Source organism: Lacerta agilis, chromosome 10 (assembly GCF_009819535.1).
Source record: "Lacerta agilis isolate rLacAgi1 chromosome 10, rLacAgi1.pri, whole genome shotgun sequence".
Classification (NCBI taxonomy): Eukaryota; Metazoa; Chordata; class Lepidosauria; order Squamata; family Lacertidae; genus Lacerta; species Lacerta agilis.
The window spans coordinates 27,437,857-27,461,114 of NC_046321.1; the positions used below are offsets into that span (position 1 = coordinate 27,437,857).

Below are 23,258 nucleotides of genomic sequence, written 5' to 3' on the forward strand. Positions count from 1 at the left end.
ATGCTAGCATGGTGCCTGTTCAGACATCTGATCCCTGGCATGCTAAAATTGCATGCACATCCTGAAGCAACTCTGTCTGAACAAGACACACTGTATGCAGTTCATTTATTTGTTGCACATTTAGCATTGTGGTTTATTTATCCAGGTGATGTACAACAACAGGTATACAGCAATACTTAAGATGTAAAAACACCCTTACAAACAATACAGAACAATCGGGCTAATAATGAAGTTTTAAAATTCTGCATAGACCCGTTGGCATTAAAGTCTTCAATATATGCTTGAAAGTCACAAGTCAGGATGCCTATTGAATCTCTGCTGGAAGAAGGTTTTCACAACATGGGACCTGTGAGGTTAGTCTGGCCTCTGTAACACGGGACAACTTAACAGTGCTCCTCCCAACAGTCTTGGTGATAATTAGCTAAACGCCATAGACCTGGTTTGCTTTCAGCAATCACTTCATAACTTCTAAAGTTGGAAGGGATCCCTGAGGGTCATCTAGTCCAACCCCCTGACATTCAGGACTCTCAACTAAAGCACTGTTTCTCTCAGTTTTAATCCCTCACAGGAATCCAACTCAAGAAAAAAGGAGCCAACAGCAAAAAAGCTATCTCTCCTCTTGCTTGCAGTCAAATGAAAAAAATAAATACTTTTGCTTTTAAGGTAAACCATTCTTAAATTCCAAAGATCATCTTATGTGGCTGCTGAGTTCCTTATTGATAACAATAGAGTAAGTTGGCTGGAAATAAAGGTTCTCCTCAGGAGTGTTCTGTTCTCAGGTTAAGAGCAGCATAAGAGAACAAGAAGAAAGAACCCTCTGTGAAGAGTTTGAGACATGTAAACCTCGTTACCTGGATCAAGGAAGTCACAAAACTGTTTGAAAACATATGAAGGGGGGCAGTCTGACTGCAGCAAAAGGGATCTTTTCTGGCTTAGCTAAGGCCATAACATCTGCAGCTATCTCTGGAAGGAGCATGTCATATTCCGAATTGCTTGGCTTCCAGCCTTTCTGTTCGCCTACTCCTGCCCTTTCGGCTTTGGAGACCACAAAGAACTCATTGTATCCGCTGGTCTGAAAATACCGCTGTTTTCCATAGCTCCTTGCAGCAGGGCTGGTTAATGGCACTGCTGCCAGGTGACAGGCTGTTAAGAGCCCAAAATCCTCATGTGTACCTGTAAAGGTGAAGTCACGGCTCTGCCTGGATACAGGACACACCCTTCCACACCTAACTTGCTTAGCTCCTCATTCCAGTTCCCCTGGTCTGACCAGTTTTTGCATGGGTTTCTTCAGAAGACTTGGACTAGCCATGTTTGCTTTCCCAAACGACTGATCCAATATTATGTTATTTGAGGTTTTATTACCAGCATCAAGCAGAATATCAAACTTGGGGGGAACAAACGGTATTGTTCCTTTTTTTAATTATCCCTTTCTCACCATATCACCATCATTTTACCTAGCAATATATATGGTGCTTTTAAAAAGAACCATGTGTGACAGGTTTCTGCCCCAAAGGGCTTACAATCTAAAACAGACCCAGGGAAACTGAGGAAAGTGTTGGGAGGAAATGGGCAAGCAAGAGATGAATATGTGGTTCTTTCAATCACATATTCCTTAGCTTAATTCAGTGTGGAGAACCTTAGCCCTCCATAGGTTTACACAATATTGTTGAGTTTATGCCTGATTTTGATAATTCTGAATGGCTAGTGACTTTTGATCACAAGAATGCTGATGCTCCTTAATAGCTGGGTCTCCCTCTCCAGCCCTTGGAATGGAATACTCCCAGCAGATACTGAGAAGGTTAAATGGTTTAGAGCCAGTTCTGCAGTATGGATTTCAGAGGCAGAGTGTGTGTTGATTTGGCTGAAGCATCCTTGGTGTACAGTTGCACCTTTTGTAGACTTCATGAAGGATTAGTAGCTCTCACCTCCACTATGCTTGGCTTGTCTATCTGTTTTAAAAGCAAATATTACAAAAATAATAATGCCATAACAGTCCTGTGCTCTCTCTCATTCAAAAGAAACTAATTCTGTAGTGCTGTCCTTGGAACTTCTCAACGGGCAGCGGGGAACATGTAACAATATGCACCTTCATTAGTGTCAAAGAATGGGACCAAAATCGGCTTCTCTTTCATTCCCAGAGAGGGTGGGCAACAACGTTTTGAAAGATGCCAACTGGAACTCACTAATTCCATAATGTATGTGATTTCTTTATACAGTTTTAGAAGAGTCCTGGTTTTTCATCGGGGGGGGGGGTCAAAATCCAAACAAACAAGAAGCAATATATGCTAAATACAACTTTTCTTTTGATGCTAAATTTCTGTCTTTCAAATGCATTCAAATGATCAAAAAACAGGCAGTACAAACTGCATATTCTAGTGAGGCAACTGTCTTGAGGGTTGGAGTTAGAATTTTGAAAACTTTAGCCTGAGCCATCAAGAAGTTTATTTGCTGCATCGTTTTGGGGACAATCAGCTACTGTAAGAATCAATTAATGGGTCCCCCCTCCCTTGACTCCTCTGTTAGAGCCTTCCCTGAGAAAATGGGTCAGATATTCATTCTATCCTCAAGCAAGATCAGTGACGGGTGTGGCCTGGGGAGAGTTCCAAGGGGCAGAGTCTTGGAAGTCTTCATTTGGCTCCCAGGCCAGAGGTTCCCCATTCTTGGCTTATGTAGGCAAAATAGGCAACGGCACCACACATACGCTTGCTGGAGGATGGGGAAAACCCTAAGATCTGCATATTTTAAAAATACAAAAGGACCAGTTTGTGGAATGCTGACTTCATATTTCAATGAAAAACTGGATTACCAGGTGAGAGTGGAATGGAATATCCTGCCAGAGGACACTGTTGTAGGTTCCACTTGTATTGCACTACTGCAGCTGCCCCCCTTTCCCCATTGGTGGCTGGAAAGGAAGGACAGATCCTGAAGTTGAGGCTCCAGTACTTTGGCCACCTCATGAGAAGAGAAGACTCCCTAGAAAAGACCCTGATGTTGGGAAACAAGGAGAAGGGGACAACAGAGGATGAGATGGTTGGACAGTGTTCTCAAAGCGACTAACATGAGTTTGGCCAAACTGCGGGAGGCAGTGAAAGATAGGCATGCCTGGTGTGCTCTGGTCTATGGAGTCGCGAAGAGTCGGACACGACTGAACGACACAACAACAACAACAACAAGGTTGCCAGGCTGTTTGGGCTGGTACAGACCAGCTTGGCTCTTAGTGCAGTTTGGAAAGAAATGCCCCACAGGTTGGTATAGCATTGTGCAGACATATCATGCACTGGGCAGCCATAGACTGCATGCAGACCACAAAGGGCACACTTCCCTAACCACAAGAAGTCTGTTGTCTCTTTTTTTAAAGTGAATTTGTTGTGCAAGGGCAACAGAGCACTTTAAGCTACCGGTACATAAATTGCACAGGCCTAAATTTCCAGCTTGTACTTGAATCCCTCCTGCAAAATAACCAGTCTGAAAGTGGCCAAAGGCTTCACACATGGCTCTTGTGACTCCTTTTCTTCCTTCACACTTGTACCTTTTTTCTGCAGTAATGCTAGCTCTGATTTAGCTCAGCTCTAGAGGCCAGGCAATTCTCAGCAACATTTTAGATAATGTCACATGCTCCTCACTTCCCTGAACTGTGAGTAGTTCAAAAGGCAGCACTACCAGAGTTAGGTTGCGGGGTGTGTGAGTGGAGAACTGGAAACTCTGTTTCTGCAATATTTTGCTTATTTACCATTATACAGGTAAATTATACATTATACAGGGGCACAGGCACTCCAGAGGGATGCACCTTGCAACTCACTGGGTGCCTCCAAGGCACAACTAACTCTCTCTCTCTCTCTCTCTCTCTCTCTCTCTCTCTCTCTCTCTCTCTCTCTCTCTCTCTCTCTCTCGTCTTTCTGCAACCAGGTAGTATTTGTGTTGTAAATTAATGTGAAATGACAACCTGAAATTAAGTAGTCCAATATGCTTACAAGTCTTTGACTTGGATCCAGACTAACTAAACTAGTTGCCCTTATGTCCCATGAGAATCCATTTGAAAAGATCTTTTTGATGACCTGCTTAAATCCCACTGGTTGCAAAGGGAATTAAGTGCAACTATCTAGGCTGGATTTTTCCCAAAACATCTGCAATGGTTGGCCAGAACCCTAGAGCTGTGAATAGTAGATACATATACCTGCACATTTCCCCCTAGTGTAAGGTTACCAGACGTCCCCATTTCCTTGGGACAGTCCCCAGATGTACAAATCGGTCCCCATACCAAATCCATTGAAGTTGAAAAGTGTCCCCGGATTCATAGAAAAAAAATCTGGTAACCTTACCCTAGTGACTGTAAGAAAAAAAAGTGGGGGAGGATTTAGTATTATTTCAGCTTAATGTATAGATTAAAGGGTCTAATACTCTTATTTGGGGGCATTACAGTAACAGGTAACCTATGTATGGCCATAGGCAGTCATCATTTTACAGAAAAACTGCTTAGCCCACAGGACTCAGTCTGTGTTTGGGATGTGATCTTACAGATTTGAGTTTGGCCTGGCATTCCCAGGAGAACCTTTGAACTCTCCAGCGCTCCTGCCTTCCCTGCCACAACTACCAATTCTTCAGCACCAAACTCTTGCTTGTATGCCTGGTCTCTTCCAGCCCAGTGTCATGTCATGAAGAGCCCTGATGGAGCAGACCAAAAACCCATCTAGCCCCCAAAGTGGGGAACCTGAAGCAACTAAGGGACTCAAAACTCCCACCACCAGCCCGAGCCAACAGAGGCCGATGGTCAGGGTGTGTGTGTTGGGAGTTGTAGTACAGCAACACCTGGTGGACCAAAGGTTGCCCCCATTTGATTTCTAGACCAAGTATCCCGCTACCCACAGAAGCCACTTCGGTGCTTCCGGGAAGCTCACAGACCCGTTTCCCGCGGATGCAGCTGGCGCTGAGCGGCACGCTGCCTCTGCCCATGGAAGCTCCATTTGATGTTCCTAAAAATAAACTGCAACATCTCCAGCCAGCGCGCTCCGCTGCCGGAGTCCGTCCCCCCGCTCTCTCCTCTCGGCTGCCGGGGAGCGAGGCATGCCCTCCTGCTCTTCTCCAGCCTGGCGGCCGCGCCGCAACCGCCTTCCCCCGCCAGCTCGCGGCCCGGACGGGCTTTTCTCCCGGGGCCGCTCCATGAGTAACCGCTCCGGCGGGGTCGGCGCGGGTATCATCATCATCATCATCATGGGCGGAGAAGCAGCGGCGGCGGCGGCGGCGGCAGAGACAGGTCTGAGCAGAGCCCGGCGGTGTGGCTGGGCGAGAGAGGAAGGAGGCGCCCCCCGGGGGTAGGAGGCGAGCCGGGAGCCGGCAGAAGGAACCTGAGCGCGGGCCCCGGAGCTCAGCCTCCCCGCCCAAGCACGGGGCGAAGGAACCGCGCCGGGCTGGGAGGCACAGACCCGCCTCGACCCGTCGAGAGCCGCGCAGGAGCCGCCCGCATCCAACCCAGGCGCGCCCAGCCAGCCTGGCGCGGCTGCCTCTCCGCCCCATCCATGTCCCTCGGCCGGGCGAGGGTGGCGGCGGCGGCTCTCTGAGCCTGGACCTGCGCCCCGCTGCTCGTTTCGTCGCCCGCCCCGATGTCGGGGCCCCGCAGCGCCTTGCAGGCCTGGTGCCGCCGCCAGTGCGAGGGCTACCCGGGCGTGGAGATCCGAGACCTCAGCAGCTCCTTCCGGGACGGCCTGGCCTTTTGCGCCATCCTCCATAGGAACCGGCCTGATTTGCTGTGAGTACCGGGCGAGCGCCTCAGACCCCCGCACCCGACCCGACCCCACCTCACCGCGCCCCCTCCGGGACTAGGCCCAGCAGCCGCGCTCTCGCCTGGTCGAGCAGCCGGCCCGGGTTAGGACTCCTCTGCCGCTGCGGAATGGAAATTTGAAAAGAGGGCAGGGGCGGAACAAGCCGTATAGAAGGAAGGAAGGAAGCCCCTTGGCCATGGGGCAGGTATGGGGTAATCCCCGAGTGGGATTTAGACTGTTTAGGAAAGAGGAGAGGAAGCCCAGGTTGCCACACCTGGCAGGTAGGAGGGGAAGCCTTGTTGTCAACGGGAATATGCACTCAAGCGCACACCCTTCTGCTCCATATTCATTGATCCTGAGTGACTTCTGTCCTCTGCTCATTACAGTTGCCAGTACAAATTAGGGCCTCACCTCAAAAATGAGAACCTAGAAAAGGCTGGAAGGAGAGTCCGCCCTTTTAATCCTTCTTTGATCACCCATAGTTGTATATAAAGATTAGGGTAGTTAAAACGTGGGAGTAATTAATCTGACTAAAAGTGATCTCAGGTATATACCCAGGTTGCGTGTAACCATGGCTTAGCCTGAACAAGCAGACTTATAAGTTCCTAGACCAAAGATCATAGTCGCAGCTGCTGTACTATAGCGAGCAAAGCCATGGTGTTATGCTCATGGTTTGGTCTTGCTGGAGAGGCACTGTGTGTTGTAACCAAAGTCTGTTTTGGTTTATCACTCTCTCTTTTGAGAGCGGAAGACAAACCATAAGCCTGAGTCTGGATGGGACACTAAGCCAAACTATGACTTAACTATAAGTAGTGCAGTAGGGCTGGGAAAGGAGCACTATGGCTGCAGTCAGGCTGGGAGGGACTTGCATATATGATCATTTGTGCTAAGCCCATAGTTTGGCTTAGTTTTATGTGCAAACTAGGCCCATATATAAGGGAATACCAGACGAAGTCCTCAACCCATATCAAGGAAGAGAGGTTGTAGACTGTTTTTCTGAAGTTTGGGATCTAGTTAGGCGGTTGAACACATCCTTATCCAAGAGGACTTGGAGGGAGCAAATTGAACCTGATAATGGGGCTCCTCTTTGCTTGGGCTGCTCTGATGGGAGTGGTGGCCTCAGACTGCCATTGGCATAGCTGCTGTGAAATCATACAGGAGCTTTCCAGCCAAAAGAGAGGCATCTGATTATTGGGGTGCTGGTGGTGCTGTCTTAAAATCTGAATGCCAAGATTCATGTGCAACCTTTGATCGGTTCAGCTTCCTTATCTAACCCAGTACTGTACACTGTGGGGTTTCTTTATCACACACCTGGTTGTTGCAAACTGGTTGAGCCTTTTTCTAGAAAGAGAGACAGGTTGCCTTTAATATGTGATAGTGCCAACCTCTCCTGACTATTTCAGTATTATCGTTGCCATTTAGTGTAGTAATTAATACTTCACCTTCTAATCTTATTTTGAAAGCTTCCTGCATTGTCTCAGACAATGTGCTGCTTCCTTCCATATTACTATTTATAAACATGACTTGTGAATTGCAGCACCGGAGAATAACATCCATAGACAAAAGCAAGAGATTGATGAATGTGACCTAGTTTGTGCCCTTCAGTGACTTCTGAGCTTGTATTACAATGGACAGTTGCATCTGGTTGCTGCTTCCTTATGATCTGATTAAGTGCTTGGGGAGAAAAACTGGTGCCGTTTCAACAGGAAACTTCCTTATGTAGAGCATTGAGAATGTTCAAATACAGGTCTTACTTGGCAAAGATTTTAATTTAAAATAAAAAATTTAAAAATTAACTAGCATTTCAAATAACCATGTAGGTGAGAACTGGGAAACATGACCTTCCAGATGTTGCTGGACTACGAGCCCCATAATCACTGATTATTATTGGCCATGCTGCCTGGGGTTGAGGGAGCTGGAATCCAACAGTATCTAGAGGGCCTTGCTGCAGACAGAGGATGGCATTTTTAAAAAGAGTTCTTGAATTAGGACCCATACAGTAGTTTGGGACAAACAGAAACACAGTGTACATACAATATAAATTGAAAATAGTAAAAATGTTATAAAACGAAATTAACATACAGTTAAAGCTCATTAAAAATGTGGCCATCATTATTTTTAAAGAAGTCTAGTCTGTCAACTGGGAAACCATGATCAAAAGGGCCTACTGAACTTTTGGGAGAGAGAATTCAGCAATTGAATAGTAGTTACCAAGAAGATCTTTTCACTCTTAGCCACACCTCCTTTGGTGGCAGAACAGGGCTTCTGATGGTAACTGTAATGGACAGTAGGTTCGTTTTCATCATGCTCTGCTTCAGAGGTTCCTAGGGCATTTTACTGACCTCTGCAGGAGACAGATTGCTGGGGGAGATTTTCCAGAAACAGGTGAAGTCTCTGGTTTTGATTTTATTGCAAGGCGGTCTTACACAAGCCAGTAGTCTCTCAGCTTCAGACCCTTCCCTCTCTGCTATATGGAATCAAGAATACTGGCCTACCTTACAAAGCCATAAGGATTATTTATTGTGGTAATGTATGTAAATGGTGCCAAGGTGTGACCTGAAAGTGCATGAGACTTGCTGAAGTCTAAGAAAGTCTGGGCAATTGCCTGGATAGGTGACCATCTGGGCACCTTATGTACCCAGCATTGGATTCCATAACAGAAGAAAAGCAGAATGTAATTGTTAAAATAACTATTCCCTTGTTATATGTGTCTTATATTATTATCATCATCATGATCGGCCCTTTTTATGAGAACATTTGCTACTCTTCAAAATGGAGACTGAATTATGCTCACACATTATCTTGGTGATTTCTACTCTAATTCTGAGATGTTTTCAGCAGAAGGTTAGCTGCTAATTACTGGTAAATCAGCTTCGGTTTAGCACAGGTCCACACCACATGCAAGACAGTAAACCCACAACCTGTAGCAAACATGGTTTTGTTGCTAGGACATTGTTCTATCTTCACAGGTGAAGAAGTTCTTGCCAAGGGTCTCCATGGAGTGCTGTGTGACATTGACGCACGATGACAGACAGGCATGAGAACAGTGAACAATTCATACACTTTTTAGATGTGTGTGGCAGCTGTTAAGGGTCCAAAAAGCAGCTGTTTAAAGAGCATGTGGCCCAAGCCAGCATCTGAACAAGTGGGTCAGAAGAGCTACATTCAGCAGTGGCAAACTTCTACTCCAAACAGCTTTCCTATCCCATTAAGCAGAAGTCGTTGCTGCTAAATATCCAGGACATAAATCTCTTTTCTAGCAGATGGTCTAACTAAGCACTTCTCAGTTTAGTGAACTATATTGCAGGCTTGACACATAGGACCTTACAAGGACATGGCACATTAAGAAAGGATTTTCGAAGCAGCATCTAAGGGGAGTGTTGAATCATTTCAACCACTTTAGTATGCCCTGATTTGGAAGCAGGGGATCTAAGAGTGGAAAGAACCACTCAAACAGATCAAAAGCAGACCCTCTCTCCTTCCCTGCATATTAATGGGTTCTGGCTGTGGTTGCAGGGTCCTCCACATGGACTGGCTGTTTCAGCTGAGGCCTTGGAGAACTCAAAGAATCTGCTTAGTCCACAGTGAACTCTATAAAAGCCCTGAATGCTCACATACAGCTGTGCTATTAATCATTGCCACAGCTTACACAGACCTTATGATCAGGGTTTTGTGTGGTAAAACATCATAGAATTGTTGAGTTGGAAGGGACCACGAGGATCATCTAGCTCAACACCCATTCAATGCCGAAATCTTTTGCCCAAAGTGGAGCTTGAACCCACAACCCTGAGATTAAGAGCCTCATGCTGTACTGACTGAGCTATCCCAGCTGCGCTGCCATTAAATAAATCAAAACTCCACTAAGGAAAGATTTCTGTGACTTGAATAGAATACTTTTAAATTCTTATTTTGTGTAATTTAGTCTGTATGTTTACGGACGTACTCAGCTTGCACTTGTTAAAGGGAAGGAATGTCCTGCCTATTGGCCATGCGAAATCTTGCAGTCATTTTGATCTGAGATTTCACCAGGAGTTGTCAACGTGCTTTTAAGCATATCTTCACAATCTCATGCACTAGGAACTTGATTATTTTTTTAAAGTATAGGCACCAAAGAAGCTGAATTATGTTATTTTCCCCTCCCCTGCGCACCAGTGTGGGATACACACAGCTCCATTTGTAGGGGGTACTGAAACTGCCTTTGTATACTTCTGTTCTCATCCTGAAGCAAAGTTCTTAACCCGAGGTACTATTTCTGGGTTAGCGGAGTCTGTAACCTGAAGCGTCTGTAACCCGAGGTACCACTGTACATCATTGGTGGTGAACTAGATATGGGTTGAGGAAGAGGATGTTATACCCCTTCCACCCTCCACCCTCCCTCTGTTCATTGTGGCCATTCAGTGAAGGTGATGTGTGGCAACCCATACGTTCCTTGTCATTCACTCACACCTGGAATAAGCCTTGCCCTTTTGTTTTCAGGGTAGTTGCTCCTTTTTCTGACTACACAATGAACCAGAGGAGCCTGGGATCAGACACAGCTTTTCAAACCCTGGGCCAGTGAGTTGCATGTTGGTTCAATTTGACCAATGAGCTCGCTGTCTCCTATATCAGTATTAATACCATCCTTGGGCTCAGTGAAGTTTTCTCTGGGCTGTGGTGCCTCTGTACATGCCAAGCATTAAGTCACCTTTTATATACGAGCAGCTAGTCAATGTTGTGTCCTGGCTGCATATCATTCCCATGCTTTTTTTTTTTGCATATGAGATGATGACAGAGGAGGTGTTTCATATTGAGATTAACAAATAAATAAATCACAAAGAGAAATCCCTGCTGCTTTAGAGTTAGCAGCTAGAGGCCCTGGGCCAAACCTGGCTCCTGAGAGGCACTACCTGGCTCCCTGTGCTGCCAACCTGGGGGCAAGATGGATATAGAGAAATCAGCATCTGTGGGAGGAGATAGGGATTAAGGCCCATCAGCTCCCCCTCGCTTTTCTAACTGGGTTTCTAAGATTATTAGTTGCACAGACAGAGGCTTGCCGTCTCATATGACCCACTTTTGCCTCTGCGTTGCCTGAACCCGCTCCAGCTTTGAGCAGAGCCCCTCCTGGCCGTATCTGTGCTGAAATCCTATCCTTTCTTAGTGTGTAGTTCCTGCAGTTGAGTCTCCATTGGATGGATGAGCTTAAAAAACAGCACTGCTAGGAGGCCTTGCTGGGAAATGCACGAACCTTGCTTGGATGAGAAAAAAGTGTGTTGTCTTCTTGGAGAAAAATGAATGTTCAGCTTCACTTGTGTTTGATTGTGAACTTCCTCGACTCCGGCTATAACTAGCACATTTCACACTGTGTTTCTGAACTGCTGCTCTCAACTGCATCTTTTACTGCATGCCTCCCTCCCTCTTTCACTATTGTTCAGCAAGCTTACGTTGCTCAAGGAAAGCTCATGCAGAACAGGAGTGCCTTATATTCCATCTTGCCCTGATGGATCTAGTAGTTAGTTCAGTGGCCAGAAGGTTCTTCACTGAGGTCACCTCCGTAATGGGAATACCCACACCGTGCTAGCTAGGTTTGCTTAGGCTGATTTGCAGATCAAACTTTCTGGGGCCTGAAATGGGCATCTCTGAAACAGATGCAGTAATGATACTGGGTGGTGCATAAAAAGCAGTGTTTACTCTAATGCTGGAATGGCATGAATGAATTCTATTTCTATGCTCTCAGGTCCCTCTTATTTCTGGGACTTGCATATAAAACTAAAGAAGTACACCTTTTTTTCTCTTGAGGGCACTTGCTCAGCAATATGCCAGTGAGATGGCAAAGTTCGCTCTGTGTTTTGTGTGAGGAGCATTGCTAGGTAGGGCCCACAAATTGAAACTATTCTTTTACTTGGCAGTTTTTATAAGTTAACATGACTAACAGAAAAAGAAAGACATGCATAGACCAAACTTGCATATGTTTGTTCAGGAAGTTAGCCATATCGAGTTCCTGAGAAAGTGTTCATAAGATTTCAAAGTTAGATTTTGTTATCCTTAAGTCTGCAATTCATAAATTAACACAGGACACGTTGCATAGAATGTAAGTGCTAAAACTCTGCTTTGCAGGGTTGAATAGGGGAGCAGGAGAACAGAATAAATTAAAAATACAATCCTTCTGCAACTGGTGAAATGAATCCATGTGAAGAAAGGGTGCTTAGCCTCATCCTTAATCAAAGTGCTTGTTTTCTTGCACATGAAGCAGCAGGGGGTTGGACTAGATGACGCTCTGGGCCCCTTCCAGCCCTATAATTCTATGATCTTTGACTTCATCTTAGGTGCGTGGAGATGCCTAATTAAGGGTTTAAAGGACACACACAATTGCTGAGATCATTGGACAGGTGATACCATCATAACCAATCATGGTTGCTGTTATGGTGGATGTGCAACAACTCAGACATTTGCAGATCATGCCCTAGCTTGTTAGGCTTCCTCCTTTGCAAAAGGTACTGGAAATCTTGGCAAATGTTACCTCTTTTGCTGAACAAGCGTCCACACCATTAGCAATTAAGTGCCACTGAGTAGTTTTAGACTGGATGTAATGGTCTTACACCCCACCCCCTTTAAGTGGAAGCACTAACTTAACTTCAGAGTGTGGCAAACCACAGCCTCCCCCTATGATGCTGTTCATTGGTGTACACAAAGTTTTTATTCAAATTTCTTCAAATATGGTAGGGTTGCCATATTTCAAAAAGTGAAAATCTGGACACAAAAGTTGTTGAGTTTTTTTTGGCAAAGGTTTTTTGTTTGTTTGTTTGTTTGTTTGTTTGTTTGTTTTGGCCAAAATCTTTCAAAGAATTTGAATTTTTTGAACTATTTTTTTTTAAAGGAAATTCGTCCAAACTTCTGACATGGTTTTACACCCAGGTTTTCCTAGACATTTTTACCAATTTTGGGAAATTCCACCTGGACGCTATTTCTGACGGCCAAATCCCGGATATGGCCAGGAAATTCTGGATGTATGGCAGCCCTGTGCTGGGGAAATGTCGTGTGTGAAGCAGTCCATTTGATGGTATATTCCTATTTGGATAGACTGAAATGTCATACGTGCACTGGCTAAGAGCATATTGTTGTAGAACTGTACCTTTGTGGAGCAGCAGTGGAAGTGTCGGTTTTCTTTTGAAAATAATAATAATAACCAAAGCTCACTTTTTATCTTTGGTCGTTCTAAAATCATGGTTCTATGGCCTGCATTTCCTGCCTTTGTGTTTCGTAAAATGCCGTAGTCGGAAGCTTTCTTTTCCTGCCTGTAACATCAAGGACAATTAAACTACAAAGATTCTGTGGTTTGAAAATTGCGCTTTGAAGTGTCTCCATGCTAATGGTTACCCAGAGATGTTGCCTCTCAAATCCATGTGTGATCTGGTATAGATTGAACTGCTCCTTTTGTAACACCTCCTTTATTTTTATTTTATTTTTTCCTTTCAGGGACTTTAATTCGCTTTCCAAGGACAATGTATATGAGAACAACCGCTTGGTGAGTCCCTGCCTCTGTCTTCCCCCTTGATTACTTTACTTAATTCTGACACCATTCTGGCTTACAACAGTGTTTGAAAAAATCCCATGTGCCTGGTTGCCCAGGTGTCTAGAAAATACGATGCTGGTTCTCAGATATTTTGACAATTGTTTCCGATCCTGGCTGCATGATTGTGTTTCTTGAATTTGGACGGTGTGCTTTTCTTGAATTTGGCTGCCACCCCCACCCCCCATGATGGCTACATTCGCTTCTTTAAGTACTGAGGGGATTATCCCTCTTATCTCTTCCCACCCAGATATTTAATAATAGACCTAAATATAAATATGTTGATATCCAATGAGTTAACATATTGAAGTATAAATAAATAAATAAATAAATAAAAACAGTCATTAATTAATAATAAATATAGAATCACTCAAAAGATCCATCTGCTGTGCCCACCGGGATGATCTTGTTTGCTCCTGTTTTTGTGTTCTTCTAAGTACCCAGGTTCTGCAATTCACTTGCTTGCAAATTCCAAAAGTTCAGTCTATATAAAGAAATGAGGATGTTCCCTTTTCATCTTATGAATGTCAACTGCCTTGTCCAGTAACTACCAGCTTTTGCTTCTGGAAAGAAAGTGTTGAACCTTCAGTTTTCTGTAAATTTTAATGGATGCGTGCAAGGCATGTGGACTAAAGTTTTGGATTGTGAGCTGCTTAATGTTTTTGGGATAGAGATGGGCCTGGCAAGGCAATTGGTTTGTACAGTATAGGAAAAGGAGCAGAAATGAAACTGAAAGCAGCTAGTACTGAAAAGAAGGAAGAATGTGTTCACTTAGGCAGTTTGTATGATTTTATCTCAGCTTAATAAGATGAAATATGAATTAGACTTTTGGCTGCACACACAGACTCTTGGATCCTTTCTTCCTTCTACAGCCCATCAAACCATTAGCCATAGTTTCCCATTTTGTCTGAACTAGGAAACTATGGTTAATAGCTTCAGAACAAGCTGGAATTATGAAACTACCGGTATTCAGCTAAGTTTTAATCAAAGTAGAGCCATGGAATTTAATGAACATTACTAAGTTGGTGAGGGGTAGAAGGGGCTTGGCAACCTGGGTAGGCAGCCCATCTAGGAAGAGGAAAATCTAATCCTAAACCTCCGCTGTCGTGTGGTATATCTTTGGGAGAAGAAAAAGCTAAGGAGTAAATCCTAGACAAATCTGGAGTGGAGTCCCCAAGATGGTTGGATGGTGCCTTTTACACTTCCTTCTGGCAACTCCTGCAGCCAAGCTGGTACCAAACATATTGCTCTGCTTTCCTTTGGACCACACCAGCGAGGCCAAGAGGGGGGTGGGGCTTGTTGCCTGGGCAGTCCAGGACCTCCATACACATTGCCCGGGTTTGTGCCCCAGGGAGATCACTTCAGTGCTGCTAACACAGCAGTTTGGTTTCACCCTTGGAGGCAGACTCCATTGTCTCTTGAGACAGACAGATGCCAACAACTAAGTTAGGTCCAATAACTACTTAGTTGGATACCACCCATAGTTTGAAACTAGATGTAAATAGAAGACTTCCTGACACGTTTGCTTGCTTGTGTGAAGGATGGGGCTAAGGCCCCAAAGACTCTCTCCTCTCCTCTCCTCTCCTCTCCTCTCCTCTCCTCTCCTCTCCTCTCCTCATTTATTTATTTGTTTGTTTATTTCTTTCATGTTATTTATTAATGTCATATGCCACCATTCCTCCCAAAGAAGGCTGTGACTTATTAAGATGAGATATGGCCATCTGAATGTGATCAGTGTACAGCTCCATCCTTATTCAAACAGACTGAATAAAACTAGTTGCAACCAGACTGTATTTGTTAGAAACTCTCTCTCCCCCCCCACCCCTGCCACTCTGTTCCTTAAAAAAAGAAACCAAGTTCAGATTTCCAGGGTAGCATATGAGATTCCACATTTGCACAGCGAACTTGCAGACCCAAATATGCAGCCCAGCGTGATGGGCTTGCCATGACAGTGGAAGAATGTGCTTAGATTTCTCTTTGCGGCCTGCCAGCGATACCAAGCAAGTGTAAATAATAATCTCAGCTGGGCAAACAAGCGTTGATGTAATTGCAGACTTCTGGCTAGAGATGGGCTGGTTCTGACATAATCCTTTGTGGTTCCATTCTGGAAAAAGCCAGAGCAAACCATATGTACTGTACAAATGTTCATGCATACTTAGCCAGGAGTGCCTTTTTCAAAGTTTTGCCTTTATGTTTCCCTTGGCGCTAAAGTCAAAGGCTTTCTTACCATGTTTAAATTCCCAGCCCAAGACCAAATGGAACCATTTGCTTTGCAAGCAGAAGTTTTCAAGTTTGATCCCTGGTATCTCCAGGTAGCGCTAGGAGAAACTGAAATCCTTGAGAGCCACTGCCTGTGAGCATAGACCATTCTGAGCTAGAGGGACTAATGGTCTGATTCAGTATAAAACAGCTTCCTAGGTTCCTACTGCTGTGGTGGGCAGATCTCCCATTTCTTTGTGACTGGTATTTGTTCAATATGCATCTCTTCCTAGTGTTTTGTTCGGTGTTGTTGTCTTATGTTTTATATTGATTGCAACAGCTTTGAACACATATTTCTTGGGGGGGGGGAATGGGAGAAAGCAATTTTAAGCAAACAAATAAATAAAATATACGCCTTACAATATGATTCATGCTTTATATTTGATAAGCACCAACATTCTCAAACAGAGAGAGAACCTCAAGGTCGCCCAGTAAGTCTGTGGTGCAGCTGAGAATTGGTCAGAGTCCAAATTCTGACTAATGGGCCATGCTGGAAGCAAATATAGCATTGTCATCTCTATTACTTCTGCCTCATTCTCTGTCCCTGAGCAATTACTAATGACTGGAGAAATTCACTTTGCCATACCCTGGCAGGAGCACTTCTGTTGCCACTAATTTCTTCCCAATTAAAGTGTGTGTGTGTGTGTGTGTGTAAGTGTAATGTAATATGTGTGTGTGTGTGTGTGTGTGTGTGTGTGTGTGTGTATATAAAATTGGAAGGGGGTTGTGTTAAACTAAAATGGTGGAAATGATCATTGGACCCTTGCTGAAATGTTGGAGGTGTACAACAGAAAAGTTCTGCTGGTTCAGGCCAAAGGCCCCCTCTTCTGGCACCAGATGCTTATGGGAAGCCTGAAAGCAGACTTGAGCACAACAACACTCTCCCAACCTGTGATCCCCGACAACTTGTGATCCCCTGGCATTCAGAGGCATACTGGAGCCAGATGGGTGGGGTATAAATAATAAATTATTATTATATTATACTGCATCTGACAGTGGAGGCAAAACATAGTCATTGTGACTGGTAGCAATGTGCTATAATGGAAAGAGGTGGTATGAGTGGCCTAGGTCCCGATACGTGTCATCTTCCTTATTTGTTCCTTCTGTACTGCAAGTCTCTACTTGGCGACTTCTGCCCTTATTTTGTTCCACCAGTGGTGTGTGCCTGTCTCTTTCTCAGAGTCAGCTTCCGCTTCCTGATTGTCTGCTCTTTGTTGCCTTTGCAGGCCTTTGAGGTGGCTGAGCAAGAGCTGGGGATCCCTGCCCTGCTGGATCCCAGTGACATGGTCTCCATGAAGGTCCCCGACTGCCTCAGCATCATGACCTACGTCTCTCAGTATTACAACCATTTCAACAACCCCAACCAAGGTGAGAGCTCCAAAGCGGGACATTTTCCTACACTTACCCCCCAGGGATCTGAACAACACAGGAGGAGTTGTGCTCGGTCCCCTCCCCCCACTCCATGACAATATTGGTATCTTTGCTCTCTTGGAGTCCATAAAGTTGTTCACAGTGGCCAGCACTGACTTCTCCAAGCATGATGAATCCATGCTCTTCTCCTAGAGTAGGTGTGGAGAACCTTTAGCCCTCCAGATGTTGCTGAACTACAACTCCCATCATCCCTTGCCTGTGTCCATACTTGCTGGGGCTCATGGGAGTTGTATTTCAGCTGCTGAGTCACCCAGGAGCATGAAATGCTTGCCTTTGGTGAGTGGGTTAGTAGATTCTGGAGTACAATACTGGGAACAATACACCATCACCCTTCCTGAGACTGGTGTGGGGCAGGACACAAACACTTGCCTGCTCCTAATTTGCCAAATTTTGCAGATCCCCAGAACTGCACATGGTTTTAATGATGCTGCTTAATGCTTCTGGGCTCTCTGCTGAAAGTTGAGTTTAAGGAATCATTGCAGCATTGAAGTATAAAGGAGTGGGGTAAATAGTTTGCCCACAACAACCGGAAAGAACAGAAACTCATGTAGGCTGTGTGCTGCCACCCTTGTCCGGGTGTTTTCAACTATGAAACAGTAGCAAAGTGAGAAAATCCAGGTAGGGCAATTCCACCTTGTCAAATGCACTGATTCTCTACAACTTCTGGCCCTGAAAGCATACAGGCTAAAAGGGGGTGGGGGTGGATATGCAAATCCCTCTCCAGTGTCCCTGCATTTACCAGCTCTGCTTCAGACCCATGCTGAGAGGGAAAGTCTGAAGGGGGATTCTAAATGCGTTCACCCAACAGGCCTAGAATCCTCCCCATGAGCCTCTCCATGCCTTAGCTGGGTTCTCAATCGCAAGGAGCCTAAGCACGCTCACCCAAATACATTAAGACTCCCTTTTCTGACTTTCCCCCTCGTTTGTGTTCAGAGATGTGCTTGGGTACATTTACTTGTCTCCCCCCCCCCACTTTTAGCCCACATGCTTTCAGGTGAGCACCTGAAGAGGGCTTCTGTCTTTTACTGACTCATCAGCCACTGTCATGGATTGGTTCCCATCTGTCTTTGCAGCCAGAGTCCTCCCACCTATGAAGCACCCGGCAGTTGCCGCTTCACCTACTCTGCCAGCACACAAACCTGCGCCTGCCTCCGAGACCACATCAGCACCCAAGGTACTGAGCCTGCTCCTCTGATCGGTCGGATGTCTCTAACCTGCTTCACGTTCCAGTTTCTGAATCAATTCTTTCCAAAAGCGAGCGATTCAAAAAGTATGCCTGATCATTCTGTGCTCTTCAGCTTTGAAGAATTTATGGGCCTCCTTTTGTGGTTACTGTGGCAGGGTTTATATTGACACTTGGCACAGAGATATGTATATTTCAGGAAGGGGAATGCAGTGTATAGAGCAGGTGTTACTCATAAAGTAGAATGCAGCCGTTGTGCCACTAATAACAGCCCACAAAGGCAGGGGTGGCCCTTTAGGTGTTGTTAGACTTTCAACTCCCAGCAGCATGGCCAATGGTCATGGATCGTGGGAGTTGTAGTCCAATAATATCTACAGGGTTAGAGTTTCTCTTGTAAGGGTTTGCTAAACCTGTTTATGCTACCTGCCAGGGATTGCAAAAAAATAAATAAATGGGTGTTTGAGCACTATGCATGCCACAATACTTGGGTTGTAAATTGTGCAGGTCTGGTGTAGAGAGTTGCTGTTATTCCTGATATCTGAGGGCCTTTTAAAAAAAAACATAGTTGAGTATTTTGAAATAACTATCCCTTAGCTCGCATCAGTGGTTGCTGTGTTTACAGGATATCAACCCTAAATATCTTGTTTCACCTTGGAATAAAAACAATTCTATTGTAAACAACCTTTTTTGCATGCATGTACTCCTGCGACAGGGGTCAACATTTTTGCCCAGGGCAAATAGCAAACCTGTTAAACCTTGTCAAGCACATTTCAAACTAGGATTCAGTTGCACATAGAGACTGTGAAACAGCTTGCCTCTGGACAGGATTGCTGTATGATAAACACCTGTCTTTCTCCAGTCAGCAATAATGCATGAAGACAAAGTACTGGCTTCTTCTATGACTTCTCAGTATAACACTTTCTACTGCCAACAGTTCCACATGATCATGTCAAACAATAACACAGAAGCCTGCAATCATCCGGGGAATGGAAACATGCATGTGAAGAAGGAGGCGACAGTGAATTAGGGATCCTGCAAAGTTGTGCTGCACATTTGCTCAGGCTTAACAATACATTCAAAATCCAAAAGAGAGTATAGCATGCCTTTCTGCTGAAACTCAGAAACTTTCATCTTTACAAGCAGAAATGTAGACAGACCTTTTACCATAACCTAATCAGAAGGTTGGGGGGGGGGGGCTACTACCAGACTCCATAGAAATTTGCTTTGGTGTGTGTGTGGATGTGGCATCTGGTTGGCCACTCCTGATTACAGAAAACAAACCAGTTATCTGCAAATTGAGAGTAAGCCAAATAATGTAAACCAATTGGAGGTAACAACTGGATTTCAGAAGAAGGAAAGTCAAGATACGGCTTCTATTCTGAAAAGAATAGTGTAACCTGGATGCTATATATGTGCCTCTTTCAAGGGTCTTGTTGAGAGATTTAGTAGTTCCCATGAGCTGTTGAGAATTTTACATTATTGAACTGGTATTGGAAGATTCCCCTCTTCCTCCTTGGCAGTCATCGTAGGAAAGAGCATCATGCTCCATTCATTCCAGGACGGGCTGAGAGCCAGAGCATCTTGCTGAGATCTGGGCTGCGGATGTTGGATAAGTTGCTTCTTAATACTTTGAACTGGGTGGGGCAGGAATTTGCAGCACGGTGGAGCCCTAAGTTGGTAGGCAACCCTAGTACTTGAATAGATCTCTTTCTTCAGGTTTGAGGCTCCACTGTACTAGAGTCCTCTTGAGGCCAGTCCCAAGAATGTCTGAATCTCTTTGTTTGTGGAGGCATTCTTACGCCAACTTCCTGTTGCCACAGGATGAGGATGCTGCAGGCCTGGCAGAGCAGTCCCAGCGAACCACCCTGAGCAGCACTTGCGCAGCTTGCCAACAACACGTCCACTTGGTCCAGCGCTACCTGGCTGATGGCAAACTGTACCACCGCCAGTGCTTCAGGTAAGCTCTTCCTCCTCACTGAAGACCAAGTGGAGCCATCTGCTCTCCTGTAGCCTTATTCTTCTTTGCCAGGCATGGCCTTCTAATTATGCCAAGCCCACGTAGATCATCTCTGTTCTCTGAGTTGTGAGAACATACTGCCTGCATATTTTTGCCAGCTACCATGAGGTCAGTAACTTCATTACAAAAAGAAAGAAATAAGCAGCAACCTAAAGCTTCTGTACTTTAGTGGGTCCCATAATTGCTACTGTTCTGAGAATCAGGCAGAAGGGGCTTTCCTTGGCTTGTGGTTGTCCTCTATTTGTCTTTATAGGATATTGTCCTCCTTTAAATATATATATATATATATAGAGAGAGAGAGAGAGAGAGAGAGACAGAGACAGAGAGGGAGAGAGAGAGTCCAGTAGTACCTTAGAGACCAACTAACTTTGTTCTTTGTATAAGCTTTCATTTGCATGCACACTTCTTCAGATATGTCCTCCTTTAATTAGTATTTAACATAAAAGCTTTCTGTTTAAGGCTGCGTTTCAGTACAATAGGAGGAGGACTTCTGTTCCATGTCCTTCTCCCCATGCACCCCCAGAATCTGCTCCTGAGGGTCCCCCCCAAACCTCCAGAGCTGATTTTGATGGTACAAAGGGGTGCTGGAGAGGACATTGCACACACAAAAGTTTGTTGTAGTAGTGGAGCTGCCACATTGGATACAGCTCACGGTCCTCTCTAAGAGATGATTCCAAAAATATGACATCAGGTAAAACACAGATTGCAACAGCAACCAGTGAATAGTAACTACAAAGTAGTCAGACTTTTAAACAATGTACAGCCCAGCATAAAAATAGCCAGAATGTCCAGATAAACTGAAGATTAAAACCCAGTCCTCTAAAACCCAGCAACCTAAAAAGAAAGCTGAAACAGATGGGGCTTTAAGGCTTTTTCACACCACTACTGTAGGTTAAATGATGAGGTCATATCAACTTTTTCAAAAATATGGGCAAGTGTGGGAAGAAGAACTCTACTGTGATGTTCTGCTACTAAATCCATGAAGCTCATAAGTCTCGCTCTCATTCCCAGTTGTGACCTGCTTTCTGTGTTACCGGCATACAACTGTTGTGTAGAAAAAGTGAGGGGCATGTCTGTTTCTCAGGAAAGAGGCACGTTTTCCAAACCAGCTTTGATTGTTTTACTTAATATGTCTTTTATCTGAGGAATAAAATGTACTTGATTAACTTTATAGTGTCATATTTGCCCACACAAAAAGGGAAGACAGATCCAGCCCCGGAGAGCAAAACTGCTTTTGAGTTTAAGTTGTGTGAGAGAGACGGCACCAATCCCTGCTCCGAAAACCTTATAGCCTGAGTAAGAAGTGCAAATCAATTGTAATTTCTATGTGGACAAATGGAGATGAGGGAATGAAGAAACAGAGAAGCTAAGTGACTTAGCCCAGAGTGTCACAGGGAATCTTTGGCGAAACTATAAAGTTTGTTCTTCTAAGGGTGCCTGTGATCACAACTCCACAATTCTTGCCTATCTCCACTGTTTGGTGACAGGCTTTACTTGTGTCTCTGGCAGGTGTAAGGAATGCTCCAGCACTCTCCTCCCCGGTTCTTACAAGCCTGGACCCGAAGTGGGCACATTTGTGTGCACCCAGCATCGTGGCAAGTTGGGCCTGAGCGGGAGGATGGAGCGCAGGCCAAGCCCAGATCTTCAGCACGCGGGGGAAAGCGGAGAGGCTGGGATAGTGAGCACTGGTGCGGAGGAAGAGAACGGAATACTGGAGGAGCACCCATCCGCCGTGGAAGAGATAGGCAAAACAGGGGAGAGGGTAGCTGATGGAGTGGAGAGCGAGATGCCTCTTGCACAGCCAAAGAACGAAACACTCGCCCCTGCTTCTGGATCTGAAACCTGCTCCCAAACACCCCCCAAACCTCCTGTGCCAGCAAAGCCACCTCTGCTCATGCCAGAGAAGGCTAGCCTGCAACACGGGCAGCTCAAGGAGGCTCGGCCCAAGCCTGCCCCCAGGAAGAGCACAGACACAGCAGCAGCCCTGTCACCGCCAAGCTCCCAGCCTGTTCCAAAGCCCAGAGCCAACGTGCAAAGCGAGGGATCCAGTGAGCCTGGCGCTGGACTGGCCAATGGTAAGGAAATGTGTGCACAGAGAGAAGTAGTGAAAAACCCATCAGCAGCACTGTGGCAATAGCCAAACTGAAATGGGAGCTCTCATTTGCAGCTTGTGTGGATTGGAACATTAGAATCCTAGAAGGAACCTCAAAGGTAATCTACTTAGACTCCTGAGGCAGGAAACCTGCTTCTACAACATCTCTGGTAGGTGGCCAACCGTGATGTTGCAGGAGCAGATTCCCTGCTCTCTCTCTCTCTCTTTTTGTAAACTGCACTGCGACCATTTTTGTTGAGGGGCAGTATAGAATTTTCTGCATAAATAAATACAATTGGCAGGGGGTTGTACGAGAAAACCTTTGCAGGTACCTTTCAGTTGTAGCAGTGGGCAGCTTGGCGAAAGCCTTTTTGTCCTGTGAAACACACCCTTCTGATGGGACAGATACTGTAACCTGGATTCTGTGCCCATGAATTAACTGCATTCACTCCTTGTCTGATACTTCATCCTTCTTCCACAAGCACGATTTTCTGGTAAGGACCAGTGGAGTCGATGGAAAGAAGGGCGTGGAGATTCAAGGCTGGGTGTGCCTTGGGCATAGATCAGAGAGCCGTAGCCAAGGTGGAGGAGCTGTGTGGCTGTGCAGTCATGCTCCCAGAAGGCAAGAGAAGATTTATTTGGCCACTTTCCAAGTTTCTGAGGTTTCGCAAGATGCTGCGCAGCTGCATGTTGAGAGCTTTCATCCCTGGCTATAAAAACCTTCTTTAAAAACAAGTTATCCCAGCGTAATGGATTTGGACGTCCTTGCTAGGGTATGAGACACATGGATATGTTAAGAGCATCAGGAGAGCCCAGCTGGATCAGACCAAAGGCCCATCTATTCCAGCATCTTGCTCTCACAGTTGCCAACCAGAGGCCTATGGGAAGCCTGCAAGCAGGACTAGAGCTCAAGAGCAGTCTCCCCACTTGTGGTTGCCAGCATCTGTTATTCAGCAGCAGATTGCCTCTGACAG

At 45.3% G+C, this 23,258-nt stretch overlaps 1 protein-coding gene across 2 annotated transcripts in view; it reads left to right on the plus strand.

Moving 5' to 3' along the window:
* Positions 1-5,190: 5,190 nt before the first annotated feature.
* MICALL1 (MICAL like 1) overlaps positions 5,191-23,258 on the plus strand; it is a 32,129-nt gene continuing 14,061 nt past the window's right edge. For both annotated transcript variants that reach the window (XM_033163061.1, XM_033163062.1), the window contains exons 1-6: positions 5,191-5,743; positions 13,209-13,257; positions 16,788-16,929; positions 18,066-18,166; positions 19,996-20,132; positions 21,702-22,267. In XM_033163061.1, coding sequence (XP_033018952.1) covers positions 5,598-5,743; positions 13,209-13,257; positions 16,788-16,929; positions 18,066-18,166; positions 19,996-20,132; positions 21,702-22,267 — 1,141 coding nt within the window. In that variant the 5' untranslated portion in view covers positions 5,191-5,597. The remainder of the gene's footprint in view (positions 5,744-13,208; positions 13,258-16,787; positions 16,930-18,065; positions 18,167-19,995; positions 20,133-21,701; positions 22,268-23,258) is intronic.